This window comes from Nicotiana tabacum, chromosome 8 (genome assembly GCF_000715075.1).
Source record: "Nicotiana tabacum cultivar K326 chromosome 8, ASM71507v2, whole genome shotgun sequence".
Taxonomy (NCBI): domain Eukaryota; kingdom Viridiplantae; phylum Streptophyta; class Magnoliopsida; order Solanales; family Solanaceae; genus Nicotiana; species Nicotiana tabacum.
The window spans coordinates 203,654,022-203,678,456 of record NC_134087.1 but is presented as its reverse complement, the minus strand read 5'-3'; the positions used below and the strand labels follow the sequence as shown (position 1 = coordinate 203,678,456).

General features: G+C 39.3%; 1 protein-coding gene across 1 annotated transcript; it reads right to left on the bottom strand.

Moving 5' to 3' along the window:
• Positions 1-8,122: 8,122 nt before the first annotated feature.
• Positions 8,123-11,522, bottom strand: LOC107817477 (putative late blight resistance protein homolog R1B-16). The gene is made up of 2 exons (XM_075220064.1): positions 8,692-11,522; positions 8,123-8,317 (listed from the first exon to the last, which is right to left on the bottom strand). The coding sequence occupies exon 1, from the start codon at positions 11,405-11,407 to the stop codon at positions 8,699-8,701; it is 2,709 nt and encodes a 902-aa protein (XP_075076165.1). The 5' UTR covers positions 11,408-11,522; the 3' UTR covers positions 8,123-8,317; positions 8,692-8,698.
• Between the last annotated feature and the right edge of the window lie 12,913 nt (positions 11,523-24,435).

Here is a 24,435-nt window from a genome sequence, read left to right as displayed (position 1 = left end):
CAAACTCAATCACACATGCACATAGCATATCCTCAAGAATCTGAATAGTACGCTTGGATTGTCCATCCGTCTGAGGGTGAAATGATGTACTCAACTCCACCCGAGTACCCAACTCATGTTGAACGGCCCTCCAGAACTATGATGTGAACTGAGTATCTCTATCTGAAATGATGGAAATTGGAATACTATGCAGACGAACAATCTCTCGGATATAAATCTCCGCTAGACACTCCGAAGAATAGGTAGTCCATACAGGAATGAAGTGAGCAGACTTGGTCAGCCGATCCACAATCACCTAAATAGTATAGAACTTTCTCAAAGTCCGTGGGAGCCCAACTACAAAATCCATGGGGATCCGCTCCACTTCCACTCCGAAATCTCTATCTGCTAAAGCAACCCACCCGGTCTCTGGTACTCATACTTCACCTGCTAACAGTTGAGGCACCGAGCTACAAATCCAACTATATCTTTCTTCATCCGCCTACATTAATAGTGCTGCCTCAAATCCTGATACATCTTCGCAGCACCTAGATGAATGGAATATCGTGAAATGTGGGTCTCCTCCAGAATCAACTCCCGAAGCTCATCAACATTGGGTACACAGATCCGACACTGCATCCTCAATACCTCATCATCACCAATAGTCACATCTCTAGCATCACCATGCTGAACCTTGTCCTTGAGGACAAGCAAATGTGGGTCATCATACTGACGTTCCCTGATACGATCAAATAAGGAAGACCGAGAAACCACGCAAGCTAGAACCTGACTGGGCTCCGAAAGATCCAATCTCACAAAATGGCTAGATAAGTCCTAAACATCCATCGCCATAGGCTTCTCCGATGCTGGTAAATAAGCCAAACTCCCCAAACCCTCTGTCCGGGGACTCAAGACATCGGCCACCACATTAGCCTTTCCCGGGTGATACAAAATAGTGATATCATAGTCCTTCAGCAACTCTAACCACCTCTTTTGGCGCAAATTTAGATCCTTTTACTTGAACAGGTGCTGCAAGCTCCGATGATCAATATAAATCTCACAAGGCACACTATACAAATAATGACGCCAGATCTTCAGGGTGTGAATAATGGCAGCTAACTCAAGGTCCTGGACCGGATAATTCTTCTCGTAAACCTTCAATTGTCTGGACACTTAGGCAATCACCCTACCGTCCTGCATCAAAACCGCTCCAAGGCTAATCCTCAAGGCATCACAATAAATTGTATAAGAACCTGAACCTGTAGACAATATAAAAATTGGGACTGTAGTCAAAGCTGTTTTGAGCTTTTGAAAGCTCACCTCACACTCTTCCATCCACTGGAACGGAGCACCCTTCTGGGTCAATCTGGTCGTAGGGGCTGCGATCGATGAAACCCCTCGACAAAACAACGTTAGTAACCCGCTAAGCCAAGGAAACTATGAATCTCTGTAGCTGAGGATGGTTTGGGCCAACTCTGCACGGACTCTACTTTCTTCGGATCCACCTGAATACCCTCACTCGACACTACGTGGCCTAAGAATGCCACGGAATCCAACCAAAACTCCCATTTCGAGAACTTAGCATATAACTTCTTTTCTTTCAAGGTCTAAAGCACTGTCCTCAGGTGCTGCTCATGATCTTCCCGACTCCGGAAATACACCAGAATAATGTCAATAAAGACAATGACGAACGAGTCAAGATACAGCCGGAACACACTGTGCATCAAGTGCATACAAGCTGCTAGGGCATTCGTCAGCCCAAATGACATAACAAGGGACTCGTAATGACCAGATCGAGTCCTGAAAGTAGTCTTCGGGATATCTGGCTCCCGAATCTTCAACTGATGGTAACTTGAGCGCAAGGCAATCTTAGAAAACACCTGTGCGCCCTGAAGCTGGTCAAACAGATCATCAATATGAGGCAAAGGATAACGGTTCTTCACTGTAACCTTGTTCAACTAGCGATAATCAATACACATATGCATAAAACCATACATTTTCTTCAAAAACAAGACAGGAGCACCCCAAGGTGATACACTGGGCCGGATAAAACCCTTATCAAGCAATTCCTGTAACTGATCCTTTAACTCTTTCAACTCAGGAGGAGCTATACGATACGGAGGAATGGAAATGGGCTGAGTGCCCGACAACAGATCAATGCCAAAATTAATATCTCTATGGGGTGGCATGCCCAGAAGATCAGCTTTACACATCAGGAAAATCCCGTACTACTAGGACTGAATTAACTAAAGGGGTATCAATACTAACATCTCTCACATAAGCTAGATACGCATCACACCCATTCTCAACCATATGCTGAGCCTTAAGGAAAGAAATAACTCTACTAGGAGTGTGATCTAAGGTACCCCTCCACTCAATATGCGGTACACCTGGCATAGCCAGCATCACAGTTTTGGCGTGACAATCAAGAATAGCATAATGGGGCGACAACAAGTCCATGCCCAAGATAATATCAAAATCTACCATGCTGAGCAACAATAAATCGGCTCTGGTCTTAAAACTACTAAGAGAAACCAAACACGATCGATAAATGCGGTCCACAAGAAGAGAATCTCCCACAGGAGTAGAAACATAAACAGGGGAACTCATAGAATCCCGAGGTACACCCAAATGCGGATCAAAATAAGAATACACATAAGAGTAAGTGGAGCCTGGATCGAATAGAATCGATACATCTCTGTGACAAACCAGTATAATACATGTGATGACAGAATCAGAGGCGAGAACCTCGGTACAGGAAGGAAGGGCATAATATCTGTCCTAGCCTCCCCCTCTAGGGCAACCTCTATCTCCCTGACCTCCACCTCTAGCTGGCTGAGCAGGTAGGGTAGCAACTGGAGCTGTAACCTTAGCCTGAGAACTCTGCGGGACACGATGTGGCTGAGAAATCTGTGGAGGTGCACCCCTCCTAAGTCTGGGGAAATACCTCACCACATGGCGTATGTCACTATACTCAAAACAACCTCGCAGCTAACGTGACAGTGGGAACTGTGCGATATGGGTACTCTGAGACCCCTGAACAACTAAAACACTGTGTGAAGTATGAGATGCAACTAAGCTGGCTAACCCACAAAACCTCTACCATGTCGTACTCTTCCTCCAAAACAAGGACCAGTGGGTCTCTCCAGTCTACGAGGTATCCTCACTTACCAATACTCTTTCTCCTGACGTCGTCTGTCCTCTCTCTCCTGGACCCATCTGTCATCTACTCGGCGAAAGGTCCTGACCACCCGCTGAACCGGGATCACAGGTTGTGTCGCTATGACACCTGGAACCCGACCAATGAGAACTCGCTGCTCTGGAGTGCGGGTGGAAGGAGTCTGTGCTCCTCCCCCGGCCTGAGATGTAGCTGCAGCAAGGGAAAACAACCCTTCTTGAGCCAAAGTGGTGTACATGCTCATGAACTGTACCAGAGTCTCCTGAAGTGCTGGAGTAGTAGTAGCAGTAGGCATATCAGGTGCCTAGACTCCATCTGGAACTGCTGGTGGCAGTTCGGTGGTAGCTCGCGCGGGTGCTCTGGCTGCACCATGTGCTCGTCCTCGGCCCCGACCTCTGACGGCTCTCGCAGGGGCACGAGTGCCTGATCATCTCTGGTAGCGCATGTCCTCACTATCGGTGAGAGAATAGAAGATAGAAGTTTAGAATTGTGCTATCAAAAATCTCGCACGACAAGAAATTCAAATGAAGTGGAATTTTCCTAACGGTTACATAGCCTCCCGTAGATAAGTACAGACGTCTCCGTACTGATCCGCGAGACTCTAATCAATCGGATTGTGATCCATGACTCCTATGAACCTAGAGCTCTGATACCAACTTGTCACGACCCCAGTTCGCGCTTTGTGAACTATCATGATGGCACCTAGTCTCTATAACTAGATAAACCTAACAAATGCAGAAAATAAACAAAACTTGCGGAAGAAATAATTAAAAGCCAAAATAATCGAATGAAACAGTATTTTAAAATGCCACTCGACATATACAATACAGCTTCTCAAAAACGGATACACTTTCTCAAACCCCGGAATCTCATGAAACCACAAGCCTTTGAATATCTAACAGTGTCTAACTCCAGAATATCTAACAAAGAAAAGAAATACAGAAGGGCTAATACTTAAAACCGAGAATGGAAAGGGACTCCTCGATCTGCAAACGCGGAAGATATACTTTGAAGTCTCCGGAGCAGTCGCCTCGCATCAAGGGTGATAGGACTAAGTCAAAGTACCTGGATCTGCACATGAAAAATATGCGCAGAAAGGGCATGAGTACACCACAACGGTACTCAGTAAGTGCTAAGCCTAACCTCGGTCGGGTAGTGACGAGAAAGGTCAGGGCCCTACTGAGGTTAAATAAAATATAAGGGTTAACAGTGTGGAATAAAACTATATAAATAAACGCAACAGTAAAAAATAATATAGAGTTGAAAGAAACAACAACAATTAGAACAAAGACAAAAGAAATATAGCTCAACACAGAGATAACAACCGGGGCACCTTCCAGGATACCGTCTTGTAGTCCCAATTACAACTATCCAGTAGGTCTCCCGGGATACCGTCCCGTAGTCCATCATATATATCCGAAGGATCTCCCGGGATCTTGTCCCATAGTCCAACTATCAGTGCGCGGGGATTTATCAGAATCCCGATCCGTAATCCCAAATATAAATACCCAGTACTGGGAGAATCTACCGGGTGCAGTCCCGTAGTTCCATATGACTGTGCACGGGGATCTATCGGAATCCCACATCCGTAGTCCCAAATAAACAGACAAGGGAGAGCTACCGGAATCCCACATCTGTAGTCCCAATGTAAATACACAGCAGGAAGGGGAAAATATTCAGAAATGACAAATTTCATATTAAGGCAAACAAGTAATTCTAGCCTAGCATGCTGCACAGAATTCAGGTAAGGCAGTTTGAGTAAATGAAGTAATTAAATCACTTAGACATGCTCTCCTAAGCTAACAACAAACTTAATAGTGCAAGTAATAAAAACAGGAAAGGAAACATACTAGTAATTACTTAATGAAAATCGGATTTTCAATAATTAGCACAAGTACGCACTCGCCACCTCTCATACAAGGCATTTCAATTACCAAATATACCAAATCCTAAGGTGCAAGCTACTTACCTGGAACCGGCTCAAAATCAACCCGAAACCATGTTCTTGCCACGAGTACTCGACTCCAAATGACTCAAATCTATTCAATTCAATTGCATAATATAAATAACACTTCAAGTAACTGATTCCACTAATTTAGATCTAAGCTAATACGGGAAATTAGGTAAAATGACCAAAATGCCCTCCGGACCCACATCTCGGAATCGGGTAAAATTTACATTTTCAGAATCCTTATACTCTCACGAGTCTAACCATATCAAAATTATCTAAATCCAATGTCAAATCCCCAATCAAAACTAAAAATTTAGGTCTAAGAATTTTCCCTCAATTTTCACCATAAATTCGAAATTAAAGGATGAATTTAAGTGTAGATTCATGAAAATTAGTCTAAACCGAGTAGGAATTACTTACCCAAATTGCCCAGGTGAAAATCTCTTCAAAAATAGTAATCTCCCGAGCTCCCAAGTCCAAGATATGAATTATGGCTTAAACCCTCGATTTTAGGTTTTAAAATCTGCCAAGGCAATACATTCATTGCGATCGCGGAAGCCCAGTCGCGATTGCAAAGAGCAAAACCCACGCGCCTTAGATTTACTCTACGCAAACGCGGAACCCCGTCCGTAAACACGATGCTTTAGCTACCTCAAACCTACACGATCGTGGTTGGCTTCACGCGACTGCGTAGAGATAATTAATTCCACTGCCGCCTTATTTCTTCAACGCGAACGCGGATTAGCGCACGCGTTCGCGATTAAGCACTGCCCATAACTACGCGTTCCTCTTCAGCGAACGCGAAGAGCAAAATTTCCCTCTGCCTCATCTAAGCCTTCGCGATCGTGATCCTGTCCACGCGATCGCGATGACGAAAAGTCTGCAACAAATACCAGCAAAAATCTGATCCTTCTCCAAGTCCATAAATGGCCCGTTGAGCATCCGAAACACACCCGAGGCCCCTGGGGACCTCAACCAAACATGTCAACCAATCCTAAAACATCATTCAAACTTGTTCCAACCTTCGGAATACTCAAAACAATATCAAAATATCAATTTAATATCGGATTCAAGCCTAAGAACTCCAAAAACTCTCAAATTACGTTTTCGATCAAAAGGTCTATCAAACCTCGTCCGAATGACCTGAAATTTTGCAAGCACGTCACATTCAACACTACGGAGCTACTCCAACTTTCGAAATTCCATTCCGACCCTCGAATCAAAATCTCACTATTGAACTAGAAACTTCAAAAATTCAACTTTCAGCATTTCAAGCCTAAATTAGCTACGAACCTCTAAAACACAATTCAAACACGCTCCTAAACCCGAAATCACCTAACGGAGCTAACGAAACCATCAGAATTCTATTCCGAGTCCGTCTTCACACTGTTCCGAGTACGGTCAAATTTCCAAAACTTAAGCTCTCATTTAGGGACTAAGTGTCTAAAAACTCTCCGAAACTCCAAATAAACCATCCCGGTAACTCACAATAGCAGGAAAAAAACATGGGGATTTTCTTTTTTGGCCAAGTTATTGTACATAACCGTACTTGATTCTATCGTCCATGGTATTTTCTTCTTCTTTTTTTTTCCTCCAAAAAGAAAAACATCAGATAGGTAGAAAAACATCCTTCGTGATTTTTGCTACTTAAATAGATATTTAAATTTTAAATTAAAAAATTCTCTTATATAACAGGGGTCCGTGCTCAAGCATAAAGAGGAAGAGGAAGAGAAAGACGATGAAGAGGAAGATAATGAAGAAGAGGAAGAGGAAGAGGAAGAAACTTTGATCAGCTTGAGGAATTGAAATATCAAATGAAAATGTAATTGGAACAGTTGCTTTGATCTTTCTCAAGATTAATAAAATTAACTTTAATCATGATTATACTTCCTAGATTTCGCCATCAACATTATCTCGCCATCAAGAAGATATAATGTCTCGAGAATCTGATCTTTATTTGAGGCACTAAGTTTAATTATACATTTTCCCTATTATATAATTATTTTATGTATGAATAGAAATAGTTTTTGTGATCCAAACTACACATTTCCAAAGTAAGTGTTTTTTTTAAAAGATAAGATATGATTGAGTTACAAGCCATCGAAATTCATCTTACCCCCATGCTAAAAATTCAGAAAGGAAAAAAAAGGAGAGGAAGGAGATGGCCACTCAAACATGTGACTTTTGAATTGATATTTCTTTAAGAGAATTAGGGGTGTACAGACCAAACCGGAAAATCGTATCAAATCGAAAAGTTAAACTAAACCGATTAAAAAATCCAATTTAGTTTAGTTTGTTTTTGAGTAAAAAAATCCGAACCAAACCGACATATAAATATAGTTTCTTTAAAAAATGTCTAGAAATATTTGGGATTCTCTTGCGGGATATAATATTTAATAGAATATAAAGTGCCCCATATTTATTAATCTTAAATAATTGGTTGTATGTATCTCTTTCTTATCAAGTTATTGAAATGTGTCAATCTCGTTGTTTTTCCATATTCATATTATATGTTAAGATCTATTAAATTCTTATATCTTTTTTGAATGTGAAGTGATTATTATTATTTAGGTATCATATTGATTTTTATGTTTAATTACTAAATTCGGTTAGCCTTGAAAGTGTACCTCAACGAAAAATTATTGTCAGATGACTAAAAAATAACTATTATTTGTTACTAAGGAAATTCTCACATAAGAATATTATAATAGATAATATGTTTGTTAATTTTTTATATTTTTACTAAACATATATTTACTTATAAAAAATTAACAAAGTAATATTTAAGTAATAAAAAATTCGAAAAATCCGAAAAGTCCGACAAAACCGAACCAATCCAAACCGATATAGTTGGTTTGTTTTGGTTTTGATAAAAATCGAACCAACCTAATCCATATACATCCCTAAAGAGAACAGTTAATCTTCAAAACACCTTAAGGTCATAACCTATTTTATCCTGCAGACAAATAAAGAATAAAAATGAAATCATATCCCCAAAATTAAATAACAATAGAAAATTAAAACAAGCATTCCCATACATGTATAAAAAAGTTTACATATATCTGAACAAGAGCTATTACTATCCGATGTTGCTTGTGTTTTGGCTACTGCTTCCCTGACTTTCATACTATTGCATTTTCTTTCTATATACTGTTGTGATTATGCATGCTTGTCTTGAGCCGAGGGACTATCGGAAACAACCTCGCTACCTGAAAAAGGTAGGGGTAAGATTGCGTACTATCTATCCTCCCCAGATCCCACTTGTGGGAGTATACTGGGTTTATTGTTGTATCACTAAACAAGAGAAAATTATAACAAGCGCACGGGCATGCATTTATGAAAAGTTAACATATTGCTCACTACTGGACAACATACTAAGAGTCATAGAATTTAAGACTTGAGAGGATTGTTAATGTTAGAGGCTAACATAAGATACATAAAAGAATGCAAAGCAGCAAAGAAATGGTGTCTGGCTCCTATATTTCAACTACTAGAAACTTAAGTGGACTATAAACTCCTATATTTGGACACACAAATAGTACTTGTACAAGCAACAATTAAATCAAGGAAGACCATTTCTTACAATTAGCCTAATGGATATGGACCTCAATAGAAATTGCATAGTTATCTTGCATGTCCTGTTGAATCTGCTTGGCGGAATTCTCAACAGATTTTGCACACCTCCATATATCAATTAGAGCAAGCGTGGTTATATCTGCAAAATCTTGAGGGATTGAATCCAAATACCAACAACCTTTGAGAAATAGTCGTTCAAGGCACGGAAAATTGTCACAACTGGCTCTCCAGTGCCTAATCTCTAAGTCTTCGAGGAGCAAGAACTTCAAGCGAGGAAATACTTCATCAACTATTTCCCACTCCTTGTCTTGGAAAGCATCATATCCAAGTTTAATGGACTCGAGTTTAGGCAATTTACCAAAACCGCTCAAATCCTTCCAACAAAAAAAAGTGCCACTAAAAGCTAAATTCTTGAGGTTTTGTGGAAAATTATTTGGATGAGGTAGCTGAAAAGGTGCAAAAGCGTCTTCTGCATTAAATAAAGGGGGATTATGGAGCCTCAAACGGCCTTCTGGATGTGTAGTTCTATCCAGAAAGCAACCAAAACGCGGATAAGTAACACAAAATTCCAATTCCTCGAGCTGATCTAAGTTGCAAAAATCAAAGAGTGCATGGTGATTAAAGTCTTTTGGGATGCCACGTATTTGCAACTTCTTTAAGTTGGGAAATAGTCTAAAGACAGAGCCAGTACAATAGCAAGGATTCCATCCAGACAGACACTGCAAATTTTTCAGAACCAAACTTTTCTTCGTAGTCTCGTAAGACTGCAAGTAATTCCAATCTAAAAAGAGGTGCCTTAATTGTGGCATCGCCAAAATTTCTGATGGTAATATGAAAGGAAAGACCAGGTTTTTGGAAATAGGAAGGTAAAGTTTAAAGGTTTGCAGATAACATAGGCTAGATATCGGTGGAGGAATGACTGTTGTTGAGGGAATCTCTTTTCCCGACTCCAAGTGAGGATAAAGAGTCAAAGCAAGGTATCTCAAGTGAATTAGATCAAGTATCCCACTAGGAAAAGTACTACATCTCACTAAAGCAAGATCTAGTACTCTTACTAGCTTGAAACGTAACGACTTTTGCACGAACCAATGCCCTCTAAAACAGATAATAGAACGGGCATCTTTTTCAGGATATATGGCCAATTTTGCCTCAATAGAATCGTCTCGATTGTTCGATTGGATACTGATCCGACTTCGACTCCTAGAAAAATGCATCAACTGTGCACATGGATTTCGATCATTCTCTTCTCCAATAACATTCACAAAATTCATGTTTTGAGCTTCCCTCAAGCATAGTTCACGAATCAAATCATGCATTCCACAACTCTCGATTTTTCCATCAAAACTCAAATTTTGGATTGAAATTAAACTTCTATCTATAAGTTCTTTTAGAAATTCTTCACCCACCTTTTCTATGTTATTCATATCGTCCACCTTCAAAAATCCCTCTACAGCCCATAATTCCACAAGTTTATTGACAAAAATCTGTTCATCCTCTGGGAAGATTGCAAAATACAGAAAGCACGATTTTAGGCGACGAGGCAAGTGATGGTAACTCAATGCTAGCACCCTCATGCATTGGACATCAACATCTGTGCTTACTAATGAACTTACATTCTCAACAACCATTTGCCACTCATCCATTGATTTACCGATTTTGGAAAGAAGTCCAGCAATTACAATAATTGCTAGGGGTAATCCTTTGCAGTTTAATGCAATTTGTTTCCCAAGTTGTTCGAATTCAGGGGGGAAACATTCATTCAGAAAGACCCTTTTGTGCAGTAAATCACAACTTTCATGGCAATTCAAAAGGCGCATTTGATAAGGAGGCTTACCTGAGCTAGCATATTCAGCCACTTCCACATTTCGAGTGGTCAAGAGTATTCGACTCCTATTGTTACAGTCTGGGAAGCATAGTTTTATATCATCCCAAGCTGCTTCATTCCATATGTCATCAACGACTATCAAGTATCTCCTACCTTTTAGGAGCTTTTGAAGTCGGTCCTTTAGTTGCCCATCATCTTGCTGCTCATAAGGTTTATCGGTCTTTCCAGTGATAGAAGAGAGAAGGCCTAGGAGTCCTTTTCTCGGACAATACTCTTGTGAAATAGTAACTTTTGCACGAATGTCAAAGCGAGACATAATGAATGGATCACTGAAGATTTTGTTCGCCAGAGTTGTTTTGCCAATGCCCCCCATACCTACAATTGAGACAACTTCTAGTTCACTAGCTCCTCTAGCAAGTTGGTCCTGCATCATCTCGAATTCATTTTCATGGCCGACCATCATATTCTCGGGCTCCAAAGCACGTTCAGATGTAGAGGGAAGAATCGGATTTTGTGCTTTCAGATCTTGGTTGGTCTGTGTTCCTATCCACTTCTTCGCGGTGCAATCAATGTCTCGTATTGCTTGTTTCAAGAGGAAACGAAGTCTCCAAAAGGATATTGTTCGTGAAATTATGTTTATAACATTTCTTGATTCCAGGTCAACCATAACATTTCTTGATTCCGAGTCAACCATATCTTCTGTGCTGCATGCTAGCTCTATCACTTTAGCTTCCAATCTTGTCAATGGACCAAGATTGCCTATCATATTATTGCACGGTTTCTCCGTAATAGCTATCAACGATTCAAGCTTTTCATAGAACGATTGCAGGTTATGTCCAGTAAGTTGCATTGATTGTTGTATGGTGCTCATGAGGGAAGTAATAGCAGCATAAGCCATGTCTCAGTTTCTCTCTTTCTCTCGTATGTAGTGTGTGATAAAAATATGGAGAGTTTGTGCATACACAAGGCAGAATCTCTTTGTGTGATAGTTCCTAATTTCTCAATTTAAAACAGAAAGTGGAAAGGTCTTTCTTTTGTTTGTTGAGATCACAAGTTAGCTTCCATCACATTTCCAGCTTGGTCCACTCTCGTCTCTATCAACCAGTTGGAAGCCTAGCTCTAGTTTTTGTTTTATATTTACTAATCTGAATAGTCCCAAAAAATATATATTCTCTCCTTTTCAATTTATGTGATCGCATATTTACTTTTTATTCCATACCAAAAAGAATGACTCTTTCCTTATTTGGAAATAATTTACCATCATGCAATGATTTATAGCCACATAAAATATATGTGTCTTATTTTACACCACAAATTCAAAAGTCTTTACTTTTTTCTTAAACTCCATGCACAATCAAATGAGTTCACATAAATTAAAATGGTGAAAGTAGTATTTAAACCGTTAATAGTCTTTTTCGTTCCAAAATGTTTGTCACTTTTGCTTCTCCGGGGTCATACTAAGCAAACTTCAATTAATATTTTAAACCACATCACCGTTTTGGGCTAAATAAAAATGTCTTTCAGTATTCCTTTTGTAATTTCAAGATGAATAAAATTCCCTTTTTCAGGAATAAAGGTCCTCTTTTCCTAAACTTTTCCTAACTTCATTAAGAAGAGAAGGTTTCTATGAGAGCATTAGGTAGGAAAGTTTGATTTATATTCATTTGAAGTACCAATGAACTTCTAAGAAAAGTGGTAGAATTTTAGCAAAGGAAATCCTTTATTCACATTACTAGTGGTGTTGACTTTAGAGACTGCAAGACACGTGCTTCCGCGTGAAGTATATTTTTTTATATATGTCTCAATCTATATGACACTTTTTCTCTACGAGATTCAAAATTAATAAAATTTATTAATTTTGATCATATATTTAAACAATATTTTTAAATTTTTTGAAATAAAATTTACATATTTAAAAATTATGTAAAAAGTATTATACATCGTAATAATTAATAATTAAAATATTTAAATTATGGTCAAAGAATTACTCATTTAACTCTCGAAATTCGATAATTTTTACATAAATTGGGACGAAGAGTATATTTTCTTGTGACATATAAACTAAATATATACAAAGTACCAATATTCAACTTCTAAATGAGTGGTGGTGAAAGTTCCATATTTTTTTTCCCTTGAGACAAGACAAATTGCCAACACGGCAAACAGAAGGTTGTTGGAAGTAAACTGAGGTCTGTTTCAAACTTTCAACAAACAAAATTAAAGCCATCTTCTTTGACTGCTTCTCAAAGTGAGCAGTTGATTTCTGTACCTGCAGACATTATTGAAGTAAAATTGGTTTGGGTTGTGGGTGGCTCTGGCCTGGGGGCGTAGACTTCCATTCTGCCAAAAGTTACAATATTATCCTATTTTCTGCTCAGCTCCTGCGCGCGCTGGCCAAGAACTCAGCACAAAGGCTTGAGGTGGATATATGTGGTAATTCTTGTATTATCCTAATTTTTTTAACGCGGAATTATGGTAGTAATAAAGCGTTGACATGATGCGTACCTTGTCCTCAATTAAGTCAGAGTGATCTCACTAGGCCTCATTTGTTTTTATTATAATTAAAATATTTAAATAGATATACACATATAAATATTAAGATGTATATTAAAATCTGAATACTAAATAATTAAGACTGTTTGATTTTTAACATTTGAATATATAAATTTTATCTTTATTTAAAAGTTAATTAATCTAATATTTTATCAATAAAATATGTTTTTAAAAATAATATGGTAGTTGGTGGCGGTTGTGGGTGTCGACTGGGGTGGTGATGTTGGATGTGGTGTCGGTTGTGGATAGTCGCTAGTAGTGGTAGTGGCTAACAATAACGATTAATAATGGTGGTTGATGGTGGTCATTGGTGGTGGCAACTAATAATTGTGGTGGATGATAGTAGTAATTAATGGTGGTTGTGGTTGATAGCTATGGTTGGCGATATATAATAATGGTTGATGTGCTGACTCCTGACGTTGTGACTGTGGCTATGTGATAACGGTTGTTGGTCATGATGAATTATAGTATTTGGCTAGTGGTGGTGAGTTTGGGCAACTTACCAAGAATCCCCAAATCCTCCCAACGCCAACGAGTACGGGTAGAAGCTAACTTCTTAAGGTTCTTTGCAAAAGTACCTAGAGGAGGAAGAACTAAAGATGTAGGATACAATGGCCTTCCAATAGTAATAATTTTTCTACCATCTTTCGAATCTTAAATTTCAATTCCTTAAGCTGATCCAAGTAGCAACAATCATGAAAGTCGTTGCCCATGCACTACTAAAAACAGCGTATTTCCATCCGCTATTTCCGACCGAATTCGGTCAAAATTGATCGCATTCCGATCGATTTTAATTGGTCCGAAAAATGTTGGTCGCAAATGTGTACCGATCGAAATCGGTCGGAAACTTCAATGCGTTGACTGACTGTCAAACTTTAATTTCCGACCGAAATCAGTCAGAAACTATTAAATATATATTTTTTATTTTCAAATTTCCGAACGAAATCGATCGTAAACTATTAATTTTTTTTTAATTTTTTATTTCCGACCGAATTCGGTTTTTTTATGTAGTCTTCACGGACGCCACATATTTGCAACTTCTTTATGTTGGGAAGTCGTCTAACGACTGATAAAGGATTCCACCCGGACAAATACTGCAAATTTCTCAGAATCCAACTTTCTCTAGACTCATGTTGATTCAACCGAGATAGACACTGCAAATTTCCCAGGATCCAACTTCTCTCTCTAGACTCATGTTGATTCAAGTAATTCCAGTCTAAAGGGAGATGTCTCAATTGCGATCTCTTGAAAATTTCTGATGGTAATATGAGAAATCGAGAATACTTCCACGCAATAGATGTTGGAGACTTAAGTACTAAAGTTTGCAAATACAGAAGTGTACGAGTAAACACTCAAAGCTAGGTATCACAATTGCAATAGTTCAACTATAAAACTGGGAAACTCATGAAACGTCCAGGAAGCAAGATCTACTACTCTTACTACCCTGAAATGCTTCAACTATTGCATCATTCTTGAGCTTGAGGGATTTTCAATAAAAAGGAAAACAGAACATGACTCATTATTACGAACCATAGACAACCGATTAGCAACAAATTTGGATTATATACTGATCCGAACTCGCTTTGCGGAAAAATGCCTTGATTGTTCATATGGAATTTCATTATCCATAACAACATCCACAAAACTTGATTGTTCATCGCTTCTCCATGACCGTTCCTCGTTTTTTGGAATATTTATGGCCAAAAAATAGCAATTCAATATGATTTTTGATTTTTCGTATGCTATAGTTTACGCCATCAGCAGGAACTCACTCAACGGGCTGTGGATTGCCTAAAATTTTACGAGCCTATTAGAAACGACCTTATAAATAATACTCATCGCTTCACCATGACCGTTCCTCATTTTTTGGCGTTATAGTGTCATAAAAGAGGAACTCAACATGATTTTTGAATTTTCGTGAGCTATAGTCCACTCCATCTGCATGAACTCGGGCAACTGGCTTTGACTCGTCTAAATTTTGCGGGCCGATCAGAAAAGGCCGACTGAACAATAATCATCACTTTGCCATGATCATTCCTCATTTCTTGACGTTTTAGGGCAATAAAATATGAATTCATCACGATTTCTGAATTTTCGTGTGCTATAGTCCAGGCCATCTGCATGAACTCGGGCACCCGGCTCTGAATCGCCTAAAATTTTACGGGCCCATAAGAAATAACTTAATAAATAATAATCATCGCTTCACCATGACCGTTCCTCATGTTTTGGCATTTTAGGGCTATAAAACAAAAATTCATGATGATTTCTGGTTTTTCATGTGCTTTAGTCCACACCATCTGCATGAACTCGGTGACCGACTCCAAATCGACTAAAATATTGCGGGGCCATCATAAACAACCTAATAAACAATAATTATCATTTTGCAATGATCGTTCCTTATTTTCTGGCGTTTTAGGGCCATAAAATAGGAATTCAGGATGATTTTCGAATTTTCGTGTGCTATAACGCCATCTACATAAACTCGGGCGACCGGTTCCAAATCGCCTAAATGTTTTCGGGCTCATCAAAGTGACCTAATGAACAATAGTCATCGCTTTTCCATGATCGTTCCTTACATTTTAATGTTTTATGGTCATAAAATAAGAATTTAGCACGATTTTTTATTTTTCTTGTGTTGTCCATGTCATTTGCATGAATTCCGCCAACCAACTCCAAATCGCCTAAAATTTTACGGACCCATCCAAAATGACATATTAAAGTCATCACTTCGCCATGACTGTTTCACATTTTTTATATTTTAGGATCATAAAATAGGTATTCGCACGATTTTCAAATTTTTGTGTGTTATAGTCCACATTATCTACATGAACTCGGGCGACCGGCTCCGAATCAGCTAAAATTTTTTAGGCCCATCAGAAACGACCTAATAAAAATAGTAATTGCTTCGCCATAACCTTTCCTTATTTTTGGCGTTTTAGGACCATTAAACAGGAATTAAGGACGATTTGCGATTTTTCGTTTGCTATAGTCCACGACATCTGCATGAACGCGGACGACCGGCTCTGAATCGCCTAAAATTTTACGGGCCCATAAGAAACGACCTAATGGACAGTAATCATCACTTTTCCATCTCTGTTCCTCATTTTTGGCATTTTAGGATTATAATACAGGAATTTAGGACTATTTCCGTTTTTTACGTGCTTTAGTCCTCGCCATCTACATGAACTAGGGCGATCGACTTCGTATCGCCTAAAATTTGTGTGTCCATCAGAAATGACCTAATAAATAATAATTATCTCTTTGCGATGATCGTTCCTCATTTTTTGGCATTTTAGGGCCATAAAATAGAAATTCAGGAGGCTTTTGCAAATTTTCGTGAGCAATAGTCTACGCCATCTGCATGAACTTGGGCGACATGCTCCGAATCACTTAAAACAAAATTTGGCCCATTAGAAATGGCCTAATGAACAATAGTCACCACTTTGTTATGACCGTTCCTCGTTGTTGGCGTTTTAGGTCCATAAAACATGAATTTAGTACAATTTTTTGATTTTTCATGTGCTATAGTCCACGCCATCTGCATGAACTTGGGTGACCAGCTCCGAATCGTGTAGAATTTTACGGGCTTATCAGAAATGACATAATGAAAAATAGTCATCACTTCTCCATGATTTGTTCTCGTATTTTGGCGTTTTAGGACCATAAATTACGAATTCGGCACAATTTCCAAGTTTTCGTGTGCTATAGTCAACAACATCTACGTGAACTAGGGTGACAGGCTTAGAATTGTCTAAAACTTTTCGAGCCCATCAGAAATGACCTTATGAACAATAATTTTCGCTTTTCCATGATCATTCCTCGTGTTTTGGCATTTTAGGGTCATAAAATAGGAATTCAACATGATTTTCGATTTTTCATGTGTGAATGTCCATGTCATTTTCATGAATTCGGGCGACCGGACGCGAATCGAATAGTCATTGCTTCGCCATAACCATTCCTCCTTTTTGCGTTTTACGACCATAAAATGGGACATTTTTTCTTTTTCGTCTACTATACCCCACGTCATTTGCATGAATTCGGGTTACCGGCTCCGAATAGCCTAAACTTTTGTGAGTCCATCAGAAACGACATAATAAAAAATACTCATTGCTTTGCCATGATAATTACTAGTTTTTTGGCATTTTAGGATCATAAAATAGGAATTCAAGACGATTTTGATTTTTCATGTGCTATAATAGTCCATGTCATCTGCATGAATTCGGACGACTGGCACCAAATCGCCTAAAATTTTATGATCCATCAAAAATGACATAATGGGCAATAGTCGTTGCTTCTCCATAACTGTCTCTCATTTTTTGGCATTTTTGAGGCCATAATAAAAGAATGCAGCATGATTCTCACTTTTCGTGTGCTATAGTCCACACCATCTGCAGGAATTCAAACGATTGGCTCTGAATTTCATAAAATTTTGTGGCCCCATCAGTAGCGATCTAATAAACAATATTCATCGCTTTGCCATGATCAATCCTCATTTTATGGCGTTTTAGGACTATAAAACAGAAATTCAGCACGATTTCTAATTTTTTGTGTGCTATAGTCCACGCCATGCGCATGAATCTGGCGATCGGCTCCAAAATGCCTAAATTTTTGCGAGCCCATCTGAAATGTCCTAATGAAGAATAGTCATCTCTTCTCCATGATTGTTCCTCTTTTTTTGGCATTTTAGATTCAAGATGATTTTCAAACTTTCGTGTGCTATAGTCCACGCCATCTGCACGAACTAGGGCTATCGGCTCAGAATCGCCAAAAATATTTCGTGCCCACAGAAATGGCCTAATGAACAATATTTATTGCTTTGCCATAACCGTTCTCAGTTTTTTGGCTTTTAGGGCCATAAAATAGAAATTCGGCACGATTTTTAAATTTTTTTGTGCTATTGCCCACGCCATATGCATGAACTCGGGCGACCGGCTCCGAATCTCAAAAACTTTGTGGGCCAATTAGAAATGGCTTGTTGAAGAATAGTCATTTGACCGTTCCTTGTTTTTCCGCATTTTAGGGCCATAAAAGAGGGATTCATGATAGTTTCTGAATTTTCGTGTGTTATAGACCAAGCCATCTGTATGAACCCGAGCGACCTACTTGGAATCATCTAAAATTAGTGTGCCCATCAGAAACGACCTTACAAATATTGTTCATCACTTTTCCATAATCGTTCCTCATTTTATAGCGTTATAGGGCCATAAAATAGGAATTCAAGATGATTTATGATTTTTCGTATGCTATAGTCCACGCCATCTGCATGAACTCGGGCGAGCGTCTCGGAATCGTCTAAAATTTTGCAGGCCCATTAGAAACAACCTAATGAACAATATTCATCACTATGTGTCACGACCCAAAATCCAACTAGTTGTGATGGCACCTAACTGAACCCGCTAGGTAAGCTAATTAACAACTACCCAATTTCAATGAAATTAATAAGACAATTAAATTAAAGAAAATATCTGAATCTTATATATTCCCCAAGGATTGGTAGTACAAATCATGAGCTTCTAAGATTAGAATATACAAATCTGGTATGAAATAAATACATCTTTTGTTCGAAATATACATAAACAGATTATTATGAATCTAAGGCTACCATGAACAAGAGGCAGCTATGATCGGAACGAAGGTACATCTTCAAATCCAGCTCCCGACGATAACAACAATGTTAGCAGCCAGTGTAAGATATTTTATTTTCTTTCCAGATAGCCAGTGTAAAATACACCACTACGCCTATATGTCAATATCTTTGAGAAGTCATGACTGACGTGATACCGTACAACGTGAGGAAAAATGCATCTCTACGCCTATATGTCATATGTGCATATCAATGCAATGTATCTCAGAAATGAATTCATGTACTCATACTCGCAGAGAACTCAATCTATCTGTCTTACACTTTCCACTAATCATGCTCAATCACTCGACATGCTCAGTCACTCAGTGTTGTATATGGCTTATCCAACCAAGGGAAGATCCAATCCGAATATATACATAGCAACTGTCAGTCAGTCACTCAGTACTGTATAAGGCCAATCCAGCCCGGGGAAGATTCATCCCCAAAATAAGTGTTTCAGACAAGATTCATGTCCAAGAAATATCCACCCCTCAATATAAATCAATCGCGTTCATTGGGGTGTGTGCAGACTCCGGAGGGGCTCCTTCAGCCCAAGCGCTATAACAAGCCAATCATGGCATAAATCAATGAAACATGTTGCGGCGTGCAGCCTGATCCCATAAATATCCTCACCATCAGGCCCTCAGGCTCATTGCGGCGTGCAACCCGATCCACATATATACATATATCACTCATAGCTCAATCCCACGGCCTCACTCAGTCATCAATCTCTCCAGTCTCTCGGGCTCACAGTGCCATGAAATTAGCCCAAAATGATGATATGATGTGTCAATAATAGCAACAAAGACTGAGATATAATATGAAATGAATGAACATGACTGACTATGAAATAACAAATTAATCATGTAATTCATCTGCAATATGACTTCGGTGGGTCCCAACAGAATAAGCATGAAGTCTAAACATGGTTTCTACCATGGATCACAACTCAATAGCTCTAGTACGTAAAGATTTAATGGTTACAGATAATATAAGGTAGCAACATAGTACCACGAGTCACAATTCACACGGTGCACGCCCACACGTCCGTCATCTAGCATGTGTGTCACCTGAACACCAAATACATAGCACGTAATTCGGGGTTTCATACCCTTAGCACCAACTTTAGAAGTGTTACTTACTTCGAACAAGCCAAATCCAATATCGAGCAAGCCCAACGATGCTCCACAAATGCCATCACGTGCATACCAACATCTGAATGTCTCAAATCTAGCCAAAAGCAACTAAAATACATCAAATAATGCCAAAGGAAACAAACCCATCGATAAATGTTGAATCTTTAATCAAAAACCCAAAACTGGCCAAAAGTCACACCCGGGCCCGTGCCTCGAAAACCGATAAAATTTACAAAATCTTACAACCCATTCGATTACGAGTCCAAACATACTAGTTTCACTCAAATCCGACTCTAAATTGATGTTCAAAATTCAAAAAATCGCTTTATGGAATTTTAGACAGAAATCCCCAATTTCTCTTTAAAACTCATGATCCAATTACCAAATATGAAAATAAAATCTCGAAATATAATCAAAACTGAGTGCCGAACACTTACTCCAATCCTTTTGATGAAATTTGTCTCCAAAATTGCCTCAATCCAAGTCCCACATCTCAAAATATGAACAAAACAGCCAAACCCTCGATTTAAAGCATTCTGCCCAACATTTTCGCAATTGCGAACCATATTTCCGCTTCTGTGGACACGCACATGCGGACAAACATTCGCTTATGCAAAACAACCAACTCAACAGCCATCGCTTCTATGGAACATCACTTCGCACCTGCACCATACCTCGCTCCTGCGCTCCAAGGCACCGCTTCCGCACTTCCGCAGGTGCGGCCTATTACTCGCATCTGCGGAGACCTTCTCCCAATTCAACTTCCGCTCTTGTGACTCTTTTGCCGCATTTGCGGCTCTGCACATGCCCCCATAACTCCGCAGGTGCGGTTACACCAGAACCAACAGCCTTAGAAATTCTACATGAAATAAAAATAATTTGAGCCTCGTCCGAAACTCATCCAGGCCACTCGGAACCCCGTTCAACTATCAAAACAAATCCCGTAATATAATACGAACTTGCTCGAGGCCTCAAATTACACATAACAACATTGAAATGACGAATCACACCTCCAATTGAACTTAATGAACTTTGAACTTCAACTTCCATAACTCGTGCTGAATAAAGCAAACCAACCCGGAACAAACCCAAATTTTTCACACAAATCCAAAATGACATAACGAAGCTATTTCAACTCCCGGAACCACAATCTAAATCTGATATCTTCAAAGTCAACTCTTGGTCAAACTTATGAACTTTCCAAACCTTCAAATTTCCAACTTGTGCCAATTCAAGCCAAATTTAACTACGGACCTCCAAATCACAATCCAGACACGCCCTTAACTCCAAAATCACTTAACAGAGCTAATCGAACCATCAAAACTCTAATCCAAGGTCAAATTCACAAAAGTCAAACTTGGTCAACTCTTCCAACTTAAAGCTTCAACAATGAAATTCATTCTTCCGAATCGACTCCGAATAACTTGAAAAACCAAAACCGATGACTCACACAAGTCAAAATACATCATACGATACTGCTCAAGACTTCAAATAGTTGAATGAAAAGCAAATGCTCAAAATGATTAGTCGGGTCGTTACACTATGCCATAGTCATTTCTCATTTTTTTGGGCATTTAGGACCATAAAACGGGAATTCATAATATTTTTTATTTTTCGTGTGGTATGGTCCACACTATCTATATGAACTCGGGCGACCAACTTCGAATTGCCTATAATTTTGCGGGGCCATCAGAAACGACCTAATAAAAAATAGTCATCACATCATCGTGACTGTTCCTTATTTTTTCATGTTTTAGGGCCTTAAAATAGGAATTCAGCATGATTTTTGATTTTTCGTGTGCCATGGTCCATGCTATCTACATGAAGTTAGGCGACTGGCTCCCAATTGCCTACAATTTTGCGGGACCTAATGAACAATAGTCATTCCCATGTCCGTTCCTTATTTTTTACCGTTTTAAGGCCATAAAATGGGATTCGGGACGATTTTTGATTTTTCGTGTGCTATACTTCACGCCATCGGCATGAATTCGGGCTACCGACCCCGAATCTCCTAAAATATTGTGTCTCCATAAAAAATAACCTAATGAATAATAGTCATCGCTTCGCCATGATCGTTTCTCGTTTTTTGGCATATTAGGCCCATAAAACATGAATTTAGGACGATTTCCAAATTTTTGCGTGCTATAGTCCACGCCATCTGCATGAAATCGGTGACCGTCTTTGAATAGCCTAAAATTATGCGGACCCAATAGATATGACCTAATGAATAATATTCATCTCTTCACCATGATCCTTCCTTGTTTTTAGCGTTTTAGGACCATAAAATAGAAATTCAACACGATTTTCAATTTTTTGTATGATGTAGTTCACGCCGTCATGATCTCGGACGATCGGCTCTGAATCGCCTGTACTTTTGCGGGCCCATCAGAAATGGCCTATTCAACAATAGCAATCGTTTCGCCATGACCGCTCCTCGTTTTTTGGCATATTAGGGCCAAAAAATAAAATTTTGGCACAATTTTCGAATTTTCATGTGCTATAGTCCCCGCCATATACATAAACTCAGGCAATCGACTCCAAATCGCCTAAATTTTTATGATCCATCAGAAACGACCTAATGAGTGTTGCTTCGCCATGACCTTCCTCGTTTTTTGCATTTTAGGTTCATAAAATAGGAATTCAGCATAATATTTTCTTTTTGTGTGCTATAGTCCACGCCATCTACATGAATTCAGGCGATAGGCTCCGAATTGCCTATAATTTTGCGGGCCTATCAGAAATTACCTAATAAAAAATACTCATCGCTTCACCGAACCGTCCTCGTTTTTTGACGTTTTAGGTCCATAAAACAATAATCAAGTATGATTTTCGATTTTGCGTGTGTGACCGGCTCCGAATCGCCTAAAACTTTGCCAGACCATAACAAATAACCTAAGGAACAATAGTCATCGTCTTTCCAAGACCGTTCCTCATTATTTATCGTTTTAGAGCCATAAAAGTGAATTCTACCCGATCCCTAGATTTTCGTGTGCTACAGCCCACGTCATCTGCATGCATCCAGGTGACCAGACCCGAACCGCCTAAAATTTTGATGGACCATCAAAAATGACCTAAAGAACAATATTCATTGCCTCACTATGACCATTCCTCATTTTTGGCTTTTTAAGGCTATAAAATTGGAATTCCGCTTGATCCCCAGATTTTCGTGTGCAATAGTCCATGCCATCGGCATGCATATAGGCAACCGTACCCAAACAGCCTAAGATTTTGCCAGACAATCAAAAACTACTTAAGGAACGATGGTCATTGCCTCGCCATGATCGTTCCTCATTTTTTGGCATTTCAGGGCCATAAATCTAGAATTTCGCTTGATTCCCAGATTTTCGTATGCTATAGGCTGTACCATCTGCATGCATCTAGGTGAATGGACCTGAATCGCCTAAAACTTTCCGGACCATCAAAAATGACCTAAGGCCATAAAATTAGAATTCCACCCGATCCTAGATTTTCGTGTTCTATTGCCCATGCTATCTGCATGCATGCGGGCAACCGGACCCGAACTGCTTAAAGTTCTACAGGACCATCAAAAACAACCTAAGGAATAATAGTCATCACCTCTCCATGATCGTTCCTCGTTAGTTGTCAATTTAGGGCCATAAAATTAGAATTCCACCCGATCCCTAGATTTTCATGTGCTATAGCCCATGCCATTTGCGTGCATACGGGCGATCGGACCCGAACCACCTAAAAATTTTCCAGACCATAAAAAATGACATAAGAATCAATGGTCATCACATATCCATGACTGTTCCTCTTGTTTGGCATTTTAGGGCCATAAACGCCAAAAACCACCTGATCCCTAGATTTTCATGTTCTATAGCCAACGCCATCTGCATGCATCCGGGCGACCGGACCCAAACCGCCTAAATTTTGTTGGACCATCAAAATCGACCTAAAGGATAATGATTATCACCTCGCCAAGACTATTCTTTGTGTTTTGATGTTTTTTAGGGCCATAAAATGCCAAAAACCGCCCAATCCCCAAAGTTTCGTGTGTTATAGCACATGCCATCTGCGTGCATCCGGTCGACCAGACCTGAACAGCCTAAAAAAAATTTGGACCTTCAAAAATGACCAAGGAACAATAATCATCGCCTTGCCATAACCGTTCCTCGTTTTTGGTGTTTTAGGGCCATAAAACTAGATTTCCGCCCTTTCTCAAAATTTTCATGTGCTAAAGCTCACGCTATCTACATGCATCTGGGCGACCGGACCTGAACCGCCTAAAATTTTGACATACCATCAAAAATGGCCTAAGAAAAATAGTCATTGCCTTTCCATGATCGTTCCTCGTTTTTGGCATTTTAGGGCTATAAAACTGAAATTCCGCTCGATCCCTAGATTTTCGTCTACTATAGCCTACGCCATCTGCATGCATCTGGGCGACCGGATCCGAACCGCCTAAAATTTGGTCGGACTATCAAAAATGACCTAAGGAACAATAGTCATCACCTCGCTATGATCGTTCCTCATTTTTTGATATTTTAGGGCCATAAAACTAGAATTCTACCCGATTCCCAGATTTTCGTGTGTTATAGACCACGCCATCTGCATTCATCCAGACTCAAACCGCCTAAAAATTATCTTGACTAT

What these genes read in the sequence shown, in the direction of transcription:
- LOC107817477 (XM_075220064.1), bottom strand. Translation starts at nt 11,407, where the DNA reads ATGGCTTATGCTGCTATTACTTCCCTCATGAGCACCATACAACAATCA.